General features: G+C 34.1%; 1 protein-coding gene across 12 annotated transcripts in view; it reads left to right on the top strand.

The window, feature by feature from the left end:
- LOC115209324 (zinc finger protein rotund-like) overlaps nucleotides 1-20,138 on the top strand; it is a 428,746-nt gene that overhangs the window by 136,772 nt on the left and 271,836 nt on the right. For all 12 annotated transcript variants that reach the window (XM_036501218.1, XM_029777674.2, XM_029777673.2 and 9 more), the window contains one exon: nucleotides 374-449. In XM_036501218.1, the coding sequence (XP_036357111.1) occupies nucleotides 374-449 (76 nt within the window). The remainder of the gene's footprint in view (nucleotides 1-373; nucleotides 450-20,138) is intronic.

The following is a 20,138-nucleotide window of genomic DNA, read 5'->3' as shown; positions in this document are numbered from 1 at the left end:
AATTTACTATTTTTCTTGCATGGACCCCTACCCCAACAAGATCTTATATGGACCCCAGTTGAGAACCACTGGTCTAGTTGGTTGTCTTTTTCTAACTGAGGTGGTGATCAGCATCTGCTATTGTGCATGGTTAATTTGAAATTCAATTTATTTTTTTGCATGAGGACAAAAACAGTGATGTCGTTGCCATAGCATTGTTTTATCACATACAGAATAACTTTTGTATTAATTTTGTTTGTCAAAATTATATTTGTTACTATTTTAAAACAAGAATGATTTAAATAATGTTTTCTTTGCCATTATCTTCCAATGCTTTCGATAATCATTTTATTTTATTTTTTTACTTATATGCTTATTTCTTCGTATTTTCCAGTCCTGACTGCTACCCCAGTCTAAATATGACGGAACGTCACCAACGTGATGATTTTAGTCTGTGGCCAGGAGTGCAGGTATGTTGTTACTACCATTCTTTCTCCTATTTACATCACCTTTTATATTTGATGGAAACTCTCACTAATTAATAAAAAGAACAAATTAAAAGTCTACAATGTAATTTTTTATTTGGATAATTTTTAAATATTTTTTTTCTTTTCTTATTCCTTATTATTTATATTATTTTTCCTTTCCTCATTTTTGTCAACTGCAAAATTATTAATAAACACTACTAATTGATATAACATTTGTTTGAGAATTTTCTTGAATGTCTTAATATATATTAGGAAAAATGAAAATGAAATATAATGAGTTTTTATTATTATCATCATCATCATTATTATCATTATTATTATTATTATTATTATCATTATTATTATTATTATTATTATCATTATTATTATTATTATTATAGTCGTTGTTGTTGTTATTGTGTGTGTGTGTATGTGTGCGTGTGTGTGTAAGTTTATGTCTCTGTCTATTTGCCTCTAATTACTGATACATTTAATAGATACTGATGTAAAAGGTAGATGCTCGTATATCTATTAATTTATATTACAGTTTCTCTTTGTTTCTTTATTTCCAATTTATTTGTGCATTTATGTGCATGCGTATGTGTGCACATACTTTTACATCACACATGCATACATATATGCATTTTGTCACTTGGATGATTTTTATTTTTCTCCATAATTTAGCTTAGTTCTCACTTAATGTTAACATTAAAAGACACTTTTTTTTTAGACTTAGAGAATATTTTTCTGCTCCCTTTCTTTCTTTTCACTCTCTCCCTATACTCCATTCCTATGTACTTCATACAGGCATGTGTACGCGCACACACACACACACACACACACACACACCACACACACACACACACACACACACACACACACACACACTCTCACACACACACACACGTCAATAGATGGATTCAGATAGTGTGAGAGATTACACACTGCCAATGAATTACATTTATAGATATGTTATCCAAAGCAGATCTCTACACAGTATATAATATTGAGAAAGGTGGCAATAACCATTTTAATTATTGATTGGATGGCAGACACGTGAAAAAAAAAGTTCATTAATATTTATTAATGAGTTTTTATTTGTCAGCTATCAAACGAGCAGAGTTGGAATGGTGTTTAGAGTTGCGTTGGTTGCTTTATAATGTCTTGTGTTTTTGCTATTATTTCTTAGGAGTGGTTTAGAATGTATGTCGTTAAATAACTCTAGCTGAGTCAGTCTACTGTAGCTTTGCTTGTGTTCGTCTTGTACAAAGAGTGTAATGCTCGGTCAAAAGAAATCAAACTACACCTACAAATTGAGTCGTGTTACTATTTCTCTGTCTTTACATAATTTTTATATAGCTAAATGTACTTGCATGTTAGAGAGCATTCTATGGTTGGGGGGTTTTCATTTAAGCAGAGCAAAGTATCCATGTTAGTGTTTCGCAATAGGAATTCCAACCGTGTTTCGTGGTCTGCTACCACAACAGCTCCTTTATAGGATCCAGTTAGCTCAAGACATCATCAGGGAGGAACCACGTCCGGTTTCGGCCCCTACTCCACATTAAAAAGAAAACTAATTGGGAACATCATTAGCTGGGCATTTATGTTACTTTAATCAGTTTGGCATGTATGGAAGACAACTCTGAACATGTTTCGGTATTGTTAAACCTTGTTACTGAAGCAAAGACTTTACTGTACTTGCCAAAGTTGTGATGTAAGACTCACTAAGTTAGATGTACAAGATTATATATGCATAGGTGTGACACCATATTTTAGACAATAATTTACAGACAAATTAGTTAGGATGGCATCAGCATGAAAAACAGTCCTCGTTCTTATGTTACCACATCTAATTTTGTAAGCATTAACTAACTACTGCAGGTTGCAAATAGTCATTCATTTTTATTTTGCAACTGCAACCTAGTTAAATATCTTCATTACATGGAGAGATTCTTCTGCAGTGAGTCAGTCTCTATTTCTCTCTCTCTCTCTCTCTCTCTCTCTTTCCCCTAATAAAAAATAAATACAAATAAACAGCAATAAAGTACAATATAGTTTACAGGATCATTGTTTATCTATTCCTTAAGTTTTAAATAAATGAGAGATAAGACCTCTGTCCTTACCCTGTGTATGATAGTCTCACTTTAGACTATTGCAAAATCAGTGCCTAATCTACAGCTGGTTGGTCTGTGGCATAGAGGGAAAACCATTTTCCTGAGTACATTATTATACTGCCTGCAGTGGGAGAAGAACCCATAATCTCCTATGCAAAGCAGTCATACTTCCAATTTATACACTAAGCATGTAATCCACTCCACTCATCACTCATCCATTGTATGGTATAGAATCTGAGAGTTTTTGCTTGCATTTGTTTTAGTTTTTTTTTGTTTTGTTTTGTTTGCATTCATTGAATATCTATTCCTAATGTTTTTGTTTATTTGGTGAGGGGGGGGGGTTATTTTCCTTTTGTTGAATTTTTGTTTCTTATTTCTTGCTTTGCTTTGAAATTGTCAGACATAGCCATAAGGATAAAACTGAATGTGTATTTGTGGGACATGAAACAACTATTAAACAAATAAAAACATAAATATAAGAAAAATTATAGCAAAGGGTTAAGGAGGTGTGAATGAATTAGTGTCAGTGTACACTGCAAATTTTCATATAGTGCTGCAACTTTTTAAAATATTTCTGCACCTAACATATATTTTGAGTTTGTTACTAAAATTCATTTTTAGCTAAAGAGCATGTCACGTTTTTTTAGTTGATTATGATTAAGTAAGGCTAAACTCCTGGTGAGCTATATCTGTGATCAAGTTTTATTCTTAGGCATAGCCTCCTTTAATTTTTATGTCATCAATGCCTTTGTGAAGGACATGAGTGTCATAATTTCACTTCCCAGTTGTCCTTAAATCTGATAGTGTATCCTATATAATAAGTTTTCTTGCAATAATCCTTAGATAAATAACCTACTTGCTCCTTTGCTTCAATTTTTGTTATATCAAATGTGAAAATTGAGTATCCTTTGATTGGAAGCAAAAAGTAAAGAAAAAGGAGGATAGGCAACAATTTTCTATCAGAATTTATTTCCAGGGAATGTGTCTTTCTACTATAATTATAAGACAGTACTCAATTAACTGAATTGCTAGCACATAAAACAAAATTCTTTGTACTATTTTTACATTCTGTGTTCAAATCCTTCCAAAATCAAGATCAAATTTGCTTTTCATTCCTCTAGGGTCAATAAAATAAGGTATCAGCCAAGTAATCTAATCAGCTAGCCCCCATCTCCTCAAGTTTCAGGCTTTGTGCCTATATTAAAAACACTAAAAACAATTGTTAAACAGACAGTCGAGTCAGGAATATGATACTATTTAACTTTCTCTCTTTGTCATCCCTCTGGGGTGGATAAATAAGTATCAGTAATATACCAGCAGTTGATTCAGTCATTTATATCTTTCTCCTGTATATGTGTGGGTTTCTGCCTCTGTTACAAAGTTGTATTCTTTAATGAGTGTTGAATGCCAGAAAAAATGCTCTGTATTCATTAGTTATGTTTTGAGTTAAACTCCTGTTAGTGTTACTCCTTATATCTTTCAAAGGTCAATGAAATAATTACTTTTTAAGTATTAGAGGTCAACAGAATCGAAAACTCACTTCTCCAAATTTTATGACCATGTTCTTATGTTAGAATTCCTAATTATTAGGCTGTTGAGTTCTGTAGAGAAGATGGGTATCATAGAAAAAAGTTAAACTCCCCATGAGTTGATCCTATAATCTAGTCTTGACTCTTGGAGAAGTTTTGGCTTACATTGTTATGATAGTTCATAACATTTATAATGTCTCAACAGAAAAGCATAAATGCCACAACTCACATTCTCCTACACATCATATATTTTGGATATTGTTACTGCACACTTTGAAGTTGTAAAAAAATTCATTTTAATTTAAGCAAAGAGTGTTGTATTCTAAGCTTTCTTCTGTTCTTTTCCTGTCTTTGACTAAAATACTTCATTCTACTTCTTTAAATTGAAGAAATCTATTAAAATCTTCTGTTAATGCTGAGCAAAAGCATATTTTATCATATTGCAATCAATACCAAAATGCGTTTTTAATATAGTCATAATGCCATACATTCTTCTAGAGGAAACGTTTAATTAAATCAGCCCTGATATTTAAGTGACTCCTATGTTATCAACCTCAGAAAATAAATTCCCATGGCATGTGGACACAGAGAGCAAAAAGACATAACTTTATACTGCAATGCACATAGCTCCCACATCAACCTCCTTTAACATGATGTTTTTTCTAATATAAACATAAGACCAAAATCTGACCCAAGACCTGAAAATTTGCAGGGAAAAATATTGTGATATGAATAATTAATTAGATTAACCCTTTTGTTACCAACCCGGCTGAAACTGGCTCTGGTTCTGAGTACAAATGTTTCCATAAGTTTTGAATTAAAATCTTCCACCAAACCTTAGTCACAATTTATGTTCCTAACACAAGCTGAATGATAACTAAGTTATTTTACTAAATTCTTTGTTATATTTAAAGTAATTGAAAGGAACACAGAGCATCTCAAAATAAATACAGTAACGAAAGGGTTAATAAAATACTGCATTCTTGTGTGAGACAGAGGTATATAAACTATTACATTGTGAAGCCAGAGATCTTAAAATATTTACCTCTGAATGAGATTCCCTACTTTTGAGGATTATCACCATCAACACCAACAAAAATTTCATAAAGATTTTTGGAGTTTCAAGATAGTATTATTGATAAATATTTGTATCAACAATACTTTTCAAAGTTCTCGAATCTTTCTTAGGATTCTTATGGTATTAATAATGGTAGTTTCCAGCAATTTCAATCATCTTCAACTGAATACCAATATTTCCTTTTGAGTCTTTGTAGATTCTTTTTGTTTATGTCTGTACTCTTCCCAGTGTCACTATTACAAAAGATATTATAAACACTTTAATGCTGCGTAACTTTTATATCTTCCTTGTTCAGTCCTGTTTGTAGCTCTCTCTCTCTCTCTCTCTCTCTCTCTCTCTCTCTCTCTCTCTCTCTCCCTCAGTCATTATTGTTTTTATTATTATCACTTTCATTGCTGCTGCTGCTGCTGTTGTTGTTGTTGTTGTGTTGTTGTTGTTGTTCTTCTTCTTCTTCTTCTTCTTCTTCTTCTTCTTCTTCTTCATCATGTCATCATTACTTCTTTAGTTGCATCTGTTATACATCACTGCAAGCCATTGAATCATCCTTCAACAAGGAAATTTCTATAGTCAAGCATTTTATTCTTGGGGAAATCAGTTTTTTGAAAACCCATTTTTAATGAAAAAGAAACTGAATGAACCAGTCATCAAAGAGAATGACTATGATTAGACATGTCTGAGGAGGTTGTGGAAGTGATGTTACTCATGCTGGTTCTGTAACCACCAACTACCTCCTCTACCTCTGCTACTTCTTGTACTACATTTTCTCCTGGTACTATACTATATATATACTAAGTACTTTCTCTACTTCTACTACTATCATTTTTACTTTTGATTCTTTCTTACATTCTTTACTACTACTACTACTACTACTACTACTACTATGAGAGTCTGTGTTGCTGTTGCTACGATTGTATTTTCTACCATCACAGCTCAGCTGCTAGTCACCATAGCACAACAAACATCCCCCAGTATCCAACCTTTCTACAGCCTCAAACTGCGACCTCCATCACCTCCTCTTACCCTTACCCTTACCGCAATCTCCACATCCCTAGATACAAACAATGCCAACATCTTCATCCTCTTCATCTACTCTACTCCATTTCCAATCTGTCACCTATATTTACCACCACCACCACCACCACCGCTATCACCACCACCCTCTCCACTTTGCAATCATCATCAACATCAAATCTATTATTTCTAAATGAATTATATACTTTGAATGCAAATGAATTCAATGTTAAGTTAGTTGCCCTCCCACCACCATTCCAGTCTAACTCTTTTCTTTCCATCTCCTCCTCCTTCCTCTCTCACCCCCCCTCTCCCGCTTCTTCATTCTCTTATCCATGTACGAATAAAAAAAGAAGAAAAAAAAAACCTGAAGGAAGTGTATTAGCTTTGTGGATAAGCATTGCTTTTGTCCGACATGCACATTTACCCGTACTCACCCTTCCTCTCTCTCTCTCTCTCTCTCTCTCTAAATATATATGTAGACAGTGCACAAACACTATAGAAACACAGAAATCTATGTGCACACTTTCTCTGTTTGTCTGTCTTTCTCTCACTCCCGTCTCTCTCTCTCTCTCTCACGCACACACAATAAAAAAGATCTGCTTTATATATATATATATATACATGCATACATATATTTGTGTGTGTATGTGCATGTGCACACATATATATATATATATATATATCCATATATATATGTGTGTGTGTACAAAATTAAATACCTATTTTTACAAATAAACACAGATGCAGTAATATTCATAGCTTATCAACATACTCATGCATACATGCACACACACACACATATACCACATGCATACACACACAAACACATATGTACTAACCCTTCATAACATACATCCTCCGTACACATTCTTCACATAATCAGACATTCACATATATATATATATATTCATACGCATCCAGCAAAAGAGTCACTATCATAGGCTAATATATGTACACAAACCCTCAGATATTCATGCACTCATACATGTGCACACTGCCATTCATATGCACACGCATCACCTATTGAAGTTAAATCATGATTCACCAGGGCTGCTTGTATATATTTTTATTTAATCTCCCTGGATTTTTGTTTTAAAATGATGTTAATTTACTCACACACACATACATGTACACACACAGACAAGCACCCTTGCACTAGAAGCCAGCACTGTCTTAAAGCATGAGCACAGAAGGCAGTTGCCCAGGATCCCCACAAGTCTAGGGGACCATTCTGATCTATATGTACTGTGGCTTGTTGTTAATAGATACTTCAAAGAGCACTACATTGATTTGCCCAGGCGCCTATAATATTTCTAAGATGGCCCTGCTAGAGGTCACGAATTGTGATGATTTTTTTTGGAGCTAACTTTTCAGATAATAACCAGCTGATAACAATAAGATGATGCCGTAATATCTTAAGCATGTTTGGACCCTACTAATTTTATTGATTAGGATAATCCTGGATCATTAGCTTCTAGCATACATGCATAAGGGCATTTCAATGATCACTCATGATAATTACCTATAGTTCTGTGACTCTTAACAGTGTAAGTCTGATGACAATTATAAACTTACATACACATATGTATTTGCACATGTATGCATGTAGACACGCATATATATATATATCCAGTGATAGCATTTCTTCAATGACTCAGTACAGATGCCTATAATTCTGTGTCCCAGGAGTCTTGTCTGAAAATGCTGTTTCATCCTATTATAAGAAAGAATACAAAAACTTATGGAAAATAGTTTATTCTTGTGAAGCTTTTTATTAATTCATCATCTTGAAAATGTAGTCAGTTTCTTATTGAATGGAGTTGGCTGTGTGCATGTACACATGCATACACTTACATGCACATTATATGTCAGTGTGTGTTTTTTGATTATATGCCCAACTACCTAGTTGAAACTTCAGATCAATGAAACTGAAGTGTGTTTATATAGTTTACGGTGTGTACGTGTGTGTTCAATCAACTACTGAAGATTTAGTCAGTGTCTTATTGAATAGAAATTATTCAGACTTTTATGTATGAATATGTATTTGTGCACATATCTGTGTATGTGTGTGTGTGTGGTGGGGTTGGTATGCGGTGCATGTGAATGCCAGTGTGTGCATATTTATGTGTCTATTTTCATGCATGCATGGTTGATTTAATCAGCCTTTGTGGAGCAGATGTTGAGGTGGGTGTGCATCTGTGTGTATGTATGTCTACATGTGCATGTATGTGTGTGTGTGTGTGTTTGGTAATGTAGTGTTGCTACTTATTGAATGTTATGCAAATAGTGGAACTATTGCATCTATTTTCATATTAGATGGGAGATAATACCATTTACACAACATGCTTGGTGCACTCATTACATGCATTCACATTCTTGATTGTAATAAAAATTAAAAATAGAAAAAAAACAACCCCCCTTTTAAGGCAAGCTTTCTCATGCGAATGCTCTACAACCACAACCACTACCTTATTAGTTTGTGTTTTGTTTTTTTGTTTTTGTTTTTTCTTGAGGTTCTTCAGTTGTTTTTATTCTTCTGAAATTTTCATCTACTAAATTCAGCCTAAGTACCTCTTCCCTTTCTACCATCATCTTTGTGCCTCATCTTACACGACTTTTATTAAAACATTTTACCCATTCCTCCTTCTCTACAACTCTATGTACCTAGAACAAGTTTTTCAAGAGGTACTGCATCAAATTCTCAGAAACATTTCTTTGTTCAGCTGGAAAATAGTTGTCATTTTCATATTATAGCTGAGCAGCTGGAATTTAAAATACTATAATAATAACACCATAACTGCTGGTATTTGTGCACTTCTCATAATTTCTAGATCTAAAACAGAAACAAAAGTTGATTAATAACCTTTCAATATTGTCCAGTTCAAGCTCAAAGAATTCTGTATTAATTAACATGAACACTCTTTGAGAAATGTTCCATACCTTTAATTACTTGAAGATCAGTTGCGCCACCTGTTTAGTTAAGTCTGTATAGCCTCAGCTGTTCTGGAATTTACTAAAAGTTAAATTGTAACTACTGCATTTCTTTCACAATATCAAGTAAGACTCCATGATTTATATGAAGTTCTGTTTATCTAGATCTAGACATAATTTTACACCCTTCTGTAATTTCTTTTTGAGTTCTTTATCAGAAGTATAAGTTTGTTTGTGAGAAAAGGCAGCTACAAAAAACAATGGGTGTGTACATTTCTAGGTATATAGTTTTTATCATTACCTTGTAGGTCAGATGGCAAGCTGATAGAATCATTAGTGCATTAGACTCAAACTTAGTGCCATTCCCTCCAGCTCTTTACATTCTGATTCAAATCCAACCGAAGTTGATGTTGTCTACATTAGTCAAGTACACTAACCCTTCCACCAAAATTGCTGGCCTTGTGCCAGAATTTGATACCATTACTATCTATAGGTAATTCTGAAAAATCTTGTTTTTAATTAATAAAACCATTATTGCTATAAAATATTATGCTCATTCTTATAATTTAAATGTTCAAACATTGTCTAGAGTTTAGAATTTCCTATAATGACTGTTGATTCAATCCTTATATCCATCGTCATAAAGTTGGTAATGTAAAATAAGAAAATCAAATGAAATTTGTGCAGTAAATTTAAAGACTTTTGAAAACATTCCTCTTTTTCTGTCTACATTTTAGAGAAAAATTTGCTTCCCAAGATACTGTTTTTGAGAAATTTATATCAAAGTTTTGCAAATCTTTGGTTAAATGCACTTTTATGAATAGAATTGGAAGTATATAAGAATCTATTGTACATGGTTGAGTCACTGCCAAGGCATGTAAAATTGGTAGAGATTTAACATCTTTTCTTAACATCCACTGAGTCCTTGGGAGGTCTCCTACAGCTTGCCTAAATATGTCTCTTGGGGGGGCCAATGTTTTTCTTGTAAATATAGCCACATCTTGCTAGCATGTGTGACACAAGCTGAACAGATCATGGCTTTTGGTTGTTCTTGTTCTTTCTCACAACTTGGAAACATTTTCATCACAATGTCATGCTGCTTGCAGTTTTGCTAAAAGTTAAAAGAAAATTCTTCGTTTACCTTCAGGGAGCTTTCTCTTTTATTCTCAGCTTTGTAAACGCACAAAAGAAGATATCTACAGATAAACTCACAGCTTCTCGTATTTACTGAATTGACTTATGCTCTGATATTTCACTTCATCTGTGATAATCAAGGTGGCATCTTAATCTCTCTTTCTTTTTATCCTTTTTTTTTTTTGGCACACACCACTCCACACCACCATCCCATCCCCTCACACATTCACACAGAGAAAGAATTGACTGAAATGTGGGTTTCCATTTCCACAGTTTCTAAATTAACACTAACTTTTTTTGGTACTGACCTGCCTGAGACTGTCCCATATTCTACAACACAAACTTTATTTGTATTGTATTTATATTGTACTACAATACAAATAAACTGATCCAAATTAAAACCTTGCTTAAAAAATTCCTTGTTGATTTATGCACCAAACATCAGCTTAATAATAACAAAGTTATTTTATTAAATTTTCATTATTTTCAAATTAATTGAAATGGAGAATGCATATTTCAACAAAAATATGGTAACAAAGGGGTTAAAAGCTCATTCATCTTGTAGTCATCTTGTAGACTACCTCCCATGTTTTAAATATCTATCTAAATTAATTGGCTACTATTGCAGATATAACTTTATATGATTAATATTAAGTGTTTTAAAATTTATTTTCTCTGGAAACTGCAGTAATGGTATCAAGTTGCCACATAGCAGTGCCAGTGGTTGATTTTCTTAGTGAACAAAGAGAGAACAGTTCCATTGATTTTTCAAATTGCTGATACTATCTGTTAGTCACAACTCCTGTCAGAAGAGTTACCATTTTCCAGTAACAGGGTGGCATTTGAACTCAGAATACACAGAATTAGAAAGAATCCTGTCTGGTATTCTAACAATTCAGCCAATCCTAGACTGGTACCTTTTTATTGACCCTGAAAGGCTGAAAGACAAAGTTGACCATAGCAAAATTTGAACTCAAAGCTCAAAGAGTCGGTTCAAACACCATGAGGCATTCTATCCAACACCCCATTGATTCTCCCAACTCACTAACATGTAGTAATCAGGAAAAAAAAAAAACGAATTATAATAAAAACTAAAATAAAGTTCATAGAAAACCCTTCTGGAAACATTGTACCTAATCTCATAGAACACAAACTTGCATTATTTTACAAATAAAAAAAAAATAATAAATGCGCCCTTTTAAAGCCTAGCCAGTCTCATGTGCCTGGTTTCCCGGTTTCTATGGTGTATGTGTTCCCCAGCTGGACGGGACGCCATCCATCACAGCGTTACTCATTTTTGCCAGCTGAGTGGACTGGAGCAACGTGAAATGAAGTGTTTTGCTCAAGAACACAACACGTCGCCCGGTCCAAGAATCAAAACCACAATCTTACGATCATGGTACTGACACCCTAACCATTAAGCCACACGCCTCCACTTATTTTACAAATGCTCTATAATAATGTTTAGTTGACATCCAAACAGACACAATTTTCAACTTACTTTCCACATCGATTAAACAGTTATTGGTGGGTGGCTACTTTTAGAACACTATCACTTCTTTACTTAAATTTATATCACAAAGACACATCTAATATGTCTGTTTCTTTTGCGATACATTGTAGCTGCTGAAGAATTAGTGAAAGTGTCAAAATTCATCACTCAAGCTAATATACAATCGGTAATCAAGTGAGATTTGTATCTTAATCCTTTCAGTACCAACCCGGCGGAAACCACCTCTGGCTCTGTAGTACAAATGTCTCATTTTCATAAGTTTTGAATTAAAATCTTTCACCAGACCTTAGTCACAATTTATGTTCCTAACACTAGCTTAATGATAACCAAGTTATTTTACTAAATTCTTTGTTATATTTAAAATAATTGAAAGAAACACAGAGCATCTCAAAATAAATACAGTAACGAAAGGGTTAATACATTTTGGTTTACTAAGAGTAGGACAGGTTTTGTCATCATATGTCATCAAAAAATAAAGAGTTAATGTTGGTGCATGTTGAAATCAACAGAAACTGTTTGTTGGCCCTATAAAAAGAACAAGTGATTGGAAAATTATTTACACTTGAAAGGCCATAGCTATTTATGATTGCTAATCAGAGTTGGCTTTTGCTTTTCATTCTGACAGCAGTGAGTCAATTCAATAGACACACAACCTCCCGCAAAATTTCTGGTCTTGTGCCAATGTTAGAAATCATTATCACCACTGCCACTACCATCACGATCATCATCATCATCACTTTTTCTAGTATTATTTCAAATAAAAGTTACTAGTCACCTGCAGAGTATGGTTGAAGTCTAAATATTCAAAAACTGATTTTCTTTTTTTTTTTTTGTAATTTTTTTTTTAATAGTCATTATATATTCAGTTTGTAGAAATACTTTCTGTATCATTGTAATTTAACTTTGTAATGAAGTATGAAATATTTAGTACCAAGATTTAGAATAAAAGTGATAAGTCAATGAGAATATCAACTATAATATTGTGTGCTTAGGTCAGTAGGGTTACATTTTATCATTTTGAGATTTTTTTGCTTTTTTTTTTACTTTTTCTAGTAAAAGACTGTGGGCATGCTGGGGACCCACCCTGAAGAATTTAAGTTGAACGAATTGACCCCAGCACTTACTTTTTAAGCATGGTACTTATTCTGTTGGTCTCTTTTGCCAAACTACTAAGTTATGGAGATGTAAGATGGAGGGAGAGTACAAATATATACACAAAGAAAGACACACACACACACACACACACACATACACACATATATTAATAGAGGTCACTAAAGTGACAGAGGGTGCTAACTAGCAGCGCTTTTGCTAAAGATAAGGGTTAAACCAGCTCAAAACTACAAACATACTGTCTTAAGTGACTGACAAAGGCAGGTATATCCCCAGCGTACATAGCCGGATTGCGATTTCGGTTTTTGATGTAGACCATCTCAATCCTCATCAGCAGCTCTTAATGCCTAGGTTAAACTTAATTACCTCTGTCAGTCTTATAAAAAAAAAACCATTGAAAATGTGTGATTTTCAAAACAGTAAAAGTGTAAGCAACAAATTAAAAAGGGTGTGGCTTTGAGTTAGTTTAACTCTTATCTTTAGCAAAAGCGATTCTTTCATTTGTTTATTATTTCATTTCTTTAAGTAATGCAATAAACTTGTGTTCAATAAAAAATTACGTAATAAATATTTATATACTATAAAAGTTATTAAATGCAAAAAAAGAGCATTACTTCTGCAGCACCCAGTATTACATGAAAGAATTTAGTACAAAAATATTTATATACATTGAATAATACACACAATATGCTCGTGTGTGTGTGTAAATAGGTACAAATCATGTTTTATTGAGCTCATAATCATAAGATTGCAGCATTGATTCCTGGAGTAGGTGATGCATTATGTCCTCAAGTACCTGCTGAGTGCTGCTACTCCACTTCCCTGCCTCCTTCCAACTGCCACATCTTCAGTGTTCAACCAGGTCAACTTTTAAAGTACCAATCATCAAGAGCATGTTTATGCCTACTTATTACAATACAGGTGCCTAAAACACTTTGCAAGAACCTAGTACAAGCTACCGAGTCATGTACTCACTTGACAGTGACAGCTACAGTTAATATACATAACTTTTTTAAAAGCCTAGGTTTGAAATTCAATTTTGAATTATGCGGCTGCAATTTTGCTGCAAAATTTTTAGCAAAATATTTATCTATGAGAAATATATTTTCTTTAATTTCCCCTATCATTTCCAGTTTTTAATTTATATTTCCTTTTAGTCTCATAACATTCCTTTATCAATTTGTATCTTCTTTACTCTACATTTTCCCATGTTTCCTTTTCATTCTTTTACTCTGGCTTTCCACAATTTCTTTCCTTATTCACTTCTTCTGTTTCTCTTGCAATCTTTTTTTTATCTTTTTGCTATTGTCTCCTTCACTGCAAACTGTAGCTATGTTTAGTATCGGATATACCCAATTTGCTGCTTTTCTGTTCTCTATAAACCAGTGTGCATATGTTATTAAAGAACCTTACATTCTTCTGATTCTACTGTGATTGCATATATTTAGTTGCACATTATTCAAATGAGTGTGGAACTGTTTAGAGAGAGCAATATAATAATAACCTCCAAATCTTGGTCACTAGTTGACCTTTCTTCCTTTCTGTAATCCTTGGCCTCAGCTTCATTCCTCTCCTAATTGCTGTGATGATTGAAGCAGGAAAGACTGTTCTCTGTTTGTCTACCCTCTCTGCATTACCTTTTTGGTATCTCTGCTCACTTCACATCTCTCTCTTTCCATCCCCATTTTCTTCACCTCTCATTTTCGTCCACACTTTTCTTTTTTCTCACCTCTCTTTCCTCAACTCTCTGTATTATTCTCCCTCTAAGACAGAAATCTCTCTTATCTCTTCTTCCTCCTTTCTACATTTTTCGGGTGACTTCCTCTCCTTTTCCCCATACTTTTACCATATCTGTTCTGATTTCACCCTTTCTCATTGCTTCCCTTCTACATCTCCACTTCCACCTCCTTATATTTGTAAGTGCTAATAAATAACATTAACACCACCTTAAAAGAAAGAGAAGTGTGTGAGGAATGGTCAGCTATGAAGGTAGAAGGGTGGGTTGGGTAGGATTAATGCAGTTCACTCATTGTCCCAAACATATCTCCCTTCATTATACTTCAATCTTTTCCCTCTCTTTTTCCACCCTTGAACACCCCCATTACACACTTCACTCCTCATGCAAACAATCTGCGACTCCTTTGGTAAAATAAGCACCAAACACCATAGGCCAAGAAAGGAGCAAGAGGTGGAAAGCTGCAAAAGACCTCTCCCCTTTGTTTTTCTCTCTCCTTTTCCCCCTATCTCTTTCTCTTGTTCTTCCGCTAATAGTCAATACTACTAAATATTATTAAAGGAGTGGTGGTGGTGATGAAGATTGCAGTGGCTCATTGTTTAGTGGTTGGGTTTGTGGTAGTGGTGGTTCTCATCTTAAAGCTTTTAGTGAAGGGGATGTGTGCTCTCTGTTTGCAAATCTCCTCTTTGTTGTGGTGTTGGATGTAGTATGGGTGGTCGTAGTGGCTCTCATCATTGTTGTAAAAATTACTACGATGATGATAGAGGTCATTAATGGCCTGGACAAGGATATGTGTATTAGTTGACTGTTAGACATGTTTATTTTCTGTCTACTGACCACTGAGATTACAATAATTGAGGTTATTTGTTGACAGTTTGACATGGAGATGGTCTGAACATAATGTGGATATAGAGAGAAAAGCAGGCAAGCCAAGAGAGAATTAGCCTTTATGCCTCCTTCTCTCATGACTGTCAACTATATGATCATCTCTACCACCACTTTCAGATGCACACTTTTCACATACACTCGCCTTAATGTCCTTTCTACTGTCCTTTTTATTACTCATTTCCATTTCTTTCTACCCCTTATTTATTTACTTTATCTTTTTTATTGCACTTACTCCTCTTTCATATTCTCTCTCTCTCTCTCTGTCTCTGTCTTTGAACTCTCTTCTTTCTTGACCGTGCTCTTTCTATATTCTCTCTGCATCTGCAGGAGCCAAATTGCCATGACATTGATATCTTTGACTGTTGCCCTCCCTCAACATTTATTTATCTCTCCTTCAATCTGCTGACCAACGAGTTTATCCAGACAAACAATCTCTGACAAAATGACCACATAACTACAATCCCCTCCCATCTATTTTCTTTCTTTCCCTTTCTCTTCCCTTTTTGTTTTGTTTTCTCAGCTGGAACAGAGTGCAGGATAAATTGGATGCATAGGGAAACATGGATTGAAGGAAACTTGTGGCTTTGCTCTTTTATTAAACAGCTGATACTGTGACTGTAGCTCATAAATTCTCTGCTACCATTACTGTTGCTGCTTCTGCTGTTTTGTATTTTGCTTTTCTTTGTGATGGTGATAATGGCAATGATGTTGGAAAGTAGGGGAGGAAGATCATAATAATTGAAGATTAAGATTATCAGCACCATCATTATATTAATTACCCTTATTATTAGCAATGTTTGTTATTTTAAGAAATGTGTTTTCTTCCTCCTTTCTTTTATTCTCAAGCATTTTATTCGATTGTATAAGAGGAAGAGTATAAGAGACGATGTCTGTGTTTGAATCCTGTTGATTTTCGTCTTTCAGTGAAGTGAATAAATTCCAGTATTGGGAATCCCCTCAACAAAAGTTGCACATACACATGCAACCACACACACACACACACGTGCACGCATGCAACCACACACACACACACATGTGCGCACATGCACACACACACAGGTGTCTTTCAAAATAGCAAATTAAAACAAAATCATTCTGAAGCATTGTTTTTCTGCATTCAAAAGCATCTCTCTCTCTCTCTCCCTCTCCCCTCCCTCTCCTTCTCCCCCTCTCTCCCTCTCCTCCTCTCTCTTTCTTCTACACACATAGTCACTCATATACACTGTGTAAGCATTCATGATACTAAGTTGAGCTCTCACATTGATGAGTCAGCAATCAACTCTTTTTTTTGTTTTTTGGTAACAAAAATATATATATAAGAACCTTTCCATAATTTTGTAAGGAAAATATAGCTTACATCTTAAATGTTCTCTTGTATATCATAAAGACTTGTAATAACTATTGCATGGTATAATATGCTATGTAAGGCCTTCCATTTTTGTTATCAGTAGTCAATTTTGTTTCTTAGAATGATCGCAACTCTAGCATTTGATATTTTGTTGAGAAGGACGTATCACGTATAAAATATATGTTGTTAATTGTACAATGCTCTGTTTTAGGGATATTTTGAAGTTCAAGCTTCTCAACTTGTCGTATCTGCTAGGTCCTACTCCAAGAAAAATTGGTGTGATACCTAGCAGAATAGCAAACAAAAAGAATCTTCAAGGAAGCTTCTCAACTTGTCATATCTGCTAGGTCCTACTCCAAGAAAAATTGGAGCGATACCTGGCAGAATAGCAAACAAATAGTTTCTTCAAAGAACTATAAAGAATTTATACAAGAGAAAAATTTAAAATGCTTCCTTGAGGAGTAGAAGGAGGAGGAAGAGGAGGTAATGATGTTGGCATTGATTGCCCAAGTAGAGCTGAATGCAGCAAAAGTAATGTAGCCATTAATTTTTGGTTGGCATTCATATTAATTATTCACAACTTTACCACTTCAGTATTATCAAAATTTTAATGTAAATAAGCAAATAGATAAAATTTAGTTTTATATTAGATATTTTTTTTCTTTTAAATACATTTCTTTCTTCTTATTTTCCTATTACATGGTATTGATAAGCTGAAGCTAAAAAAAAAGAAAGAAAATTAAAGATACGACCAAAATTTTGTTCTTAACAGAAATTAAGCAAAAAAAGCAAAAAAGATATAACGGTAAAACAGAAGTTACTAAAAGTAAATGCCAAGAAAATTGAAAAAAATAAAGTGGAAAACTAAAAGTGTTAAGATTAACATCATTATCTTAATCGTAATAATTTACACCAGAGCTGAATTTGTTGATCTTTATCTAATTAGCATCTTTTATTTTTGTTTTTTGTCTTTCTTTCAATTTTATGATGAATACACATTCACTTATTACATATCTATTCCTACAAAATAGACTGTCAAATATGTGTACATATATGTTTGGATATAATACATAAGTTTGTGTACATCTTAAAACATATCCTCTACGTTTTCTTTGTCTTTTTGTTTTGTTTTTTGGGGGTTTTTTTTCATTTTCTTTTCAAGTTTTGATATTAATTCAGGAATACTTCTAAAGTTTAAGTCTTTGCATCTAATACTCTTTAACATCCTACTCATTTTCATCTTCTCTAATGCTATCAATATGATAATCAATACCATCAGTGTCTCTTTCCTCGTTTTCACTCATCTAATCATCACGATCACTGCTGTGTCTCTGTGACAATGGAAACTCGTTCCTATCGATCTAAACACCATCATTTCAAACTATCCCACTATTTCAGACAATCTATAATATGCCTGTAATGATTAGATAAAAATAAGAATTGTTTCTTAGACTGCTAGCATGAAAATATGAAATCATTGATGAAGAGAGTATGTGAAGTTGTAATTTCTCAATATCATAAGAGATATAAATAAACCAGAAGCTTTCCAGACTTGGTTCAACAAGAACTTCTTTTTTATTTTATGGAATTCTGCAATAGGCACAGGAGTGGTTGTGTGGTAAGTAGCTTGCTTACCAGCCACATGGTTCCGGGTTCAGTCCCACTGCATGGCACCTTGGGCAAGTGTTTTCTACTATAGCCTCGGGCCAACCAAAGCCTTGTGAGTGGATTTGGTAGACGGAAACTGAAAGAAGCCTGTCATATATATAAATATATATGTGTGTATTTGTGTGTCTGTGTTTGTCCCCCCAACATCGCTTGACAACCAATGCTGGTGTGTTTACGTCCCCATAACGTAGAGGTTCAGCAAAAGAGACTGATAGAATAAGTCCTGGGGTTGATTTGCTCGACTAAAGGCGGTGCTCCAGCATGGCCGTAGTCAAATGACTGAAACAAGTAAAAGAGTAAAAGAATACAAAAGATACCCACTTCGGTCCCAGACATCCTGCTTTTAGGGGAAGGCTGTAGTTGACTGATTTCAGGTCAGTATTTGACTGATATTTTATTGATCCCACTGAGAGGGAAAGCAACTTTAATATTGTCAGACTTTTAAGTCAGAATGTAAAAGAATGGAATTAAATACTATAACGCAGTCTTCTGTTTCTTTAAAGACAGAGACTGTAGATGGAAAAATGGGGAGGTTTTACTGGGTAATTGAAATCAGTTGAAGATTTTGACAGTGTAGGGAAAATATACACTGGAAGCTTAGTAAGAAATTTGGATTTAAAGTAGATGAAAAAAAAATGATGCCATTATCCGCCAGAAGCTGTATTGAAAGTGACTTGTCAGATCCTGTGGAATTATTTAAGTGTGAACTTAGAAAGAGAAGAACTTAGAAAGAGAAAGTAAGATATTTAATATCATACATTTTACTGTAAGACACAAGAACAGAGCAAGAAGGAAAAAGAAAAAGAAGAAAAGAACATGATTAATGATTAAAAAGCATCTAGATTAGAGAACTAAGAAAGTATCTGGGCTAGAGATTTAAGAAAACTGAAATATTTGACTGGGACATTTCTAATAAGAATAAAGAGCAGCACCAAACACCATCTTCATGTAATTAAGAGTCATTGGAACTAAGACTTAAATAAGAGAGTTGTAGCAAAACTGTCATACTCTGTTTTACAAGAATTACTTACAAGGCCACTAGACTTGAAAAGATTTGTCATCACTAATTTCCAGGCATGAATCTCTTTTGTTGTTATTGTTGTTGTTGTTCTTGTTATTATTATTAGGATGGTGGATGGACAAAATTGTCAGAGCATAAGAAAAATAGTTTTCCAGCAGTATTTCTTCCGGCATGCTATGTTCTGAATTCAAATCCTGCTGAGGTCTCAACTTTACCCTTCACTCTGCCAGGTCAATAAAATTTAGATTGTATGTCTAAATTAGAAACAAATAATAATAATAATGATGATAATGGTGATGATGATGATGATGATGATAATTCCAAATTTTGGTACAATACCATCAAGTTTGGGGGAGGGTTAAGTCAATTACGTTTACCCCAGTGCTCAGCTGGTACTTGAAAGCTGGTCAAACTTGAAAGGATTAAAGGCTATGCTGAACTCAGAAACTAAGCAGGAGCCTACACCAGGCTTCTGTCTGTTTTGGAAGGGTTTTTATGGCTGGATGCTGTTCCTAACACCAACCACCCATCAGAGTGGACTGAGTGCTTTTTACAGTTGAGGTCAGTCTTACTATGGATTTTACAGCTAGATGCCCTTCCAAACAC

This window comes from Octopus sinensis, linkage group LG3 (assembly GCF_006345805.1).
Source record: "Octopus sinensis linkage group LG3, ASM634580v1, whole genome shotgun sequence".
In the NCBI taxonomy this organism is placed as follows: Eukaryota; Metazoa; Mollusca; class Cephalopoda; order Octopoda; family Octopodidae; genus Octopus; species Octopus sinensis.
This window is presented reverse-complemented; position numbering and strand designations above follow the sequence as displayed.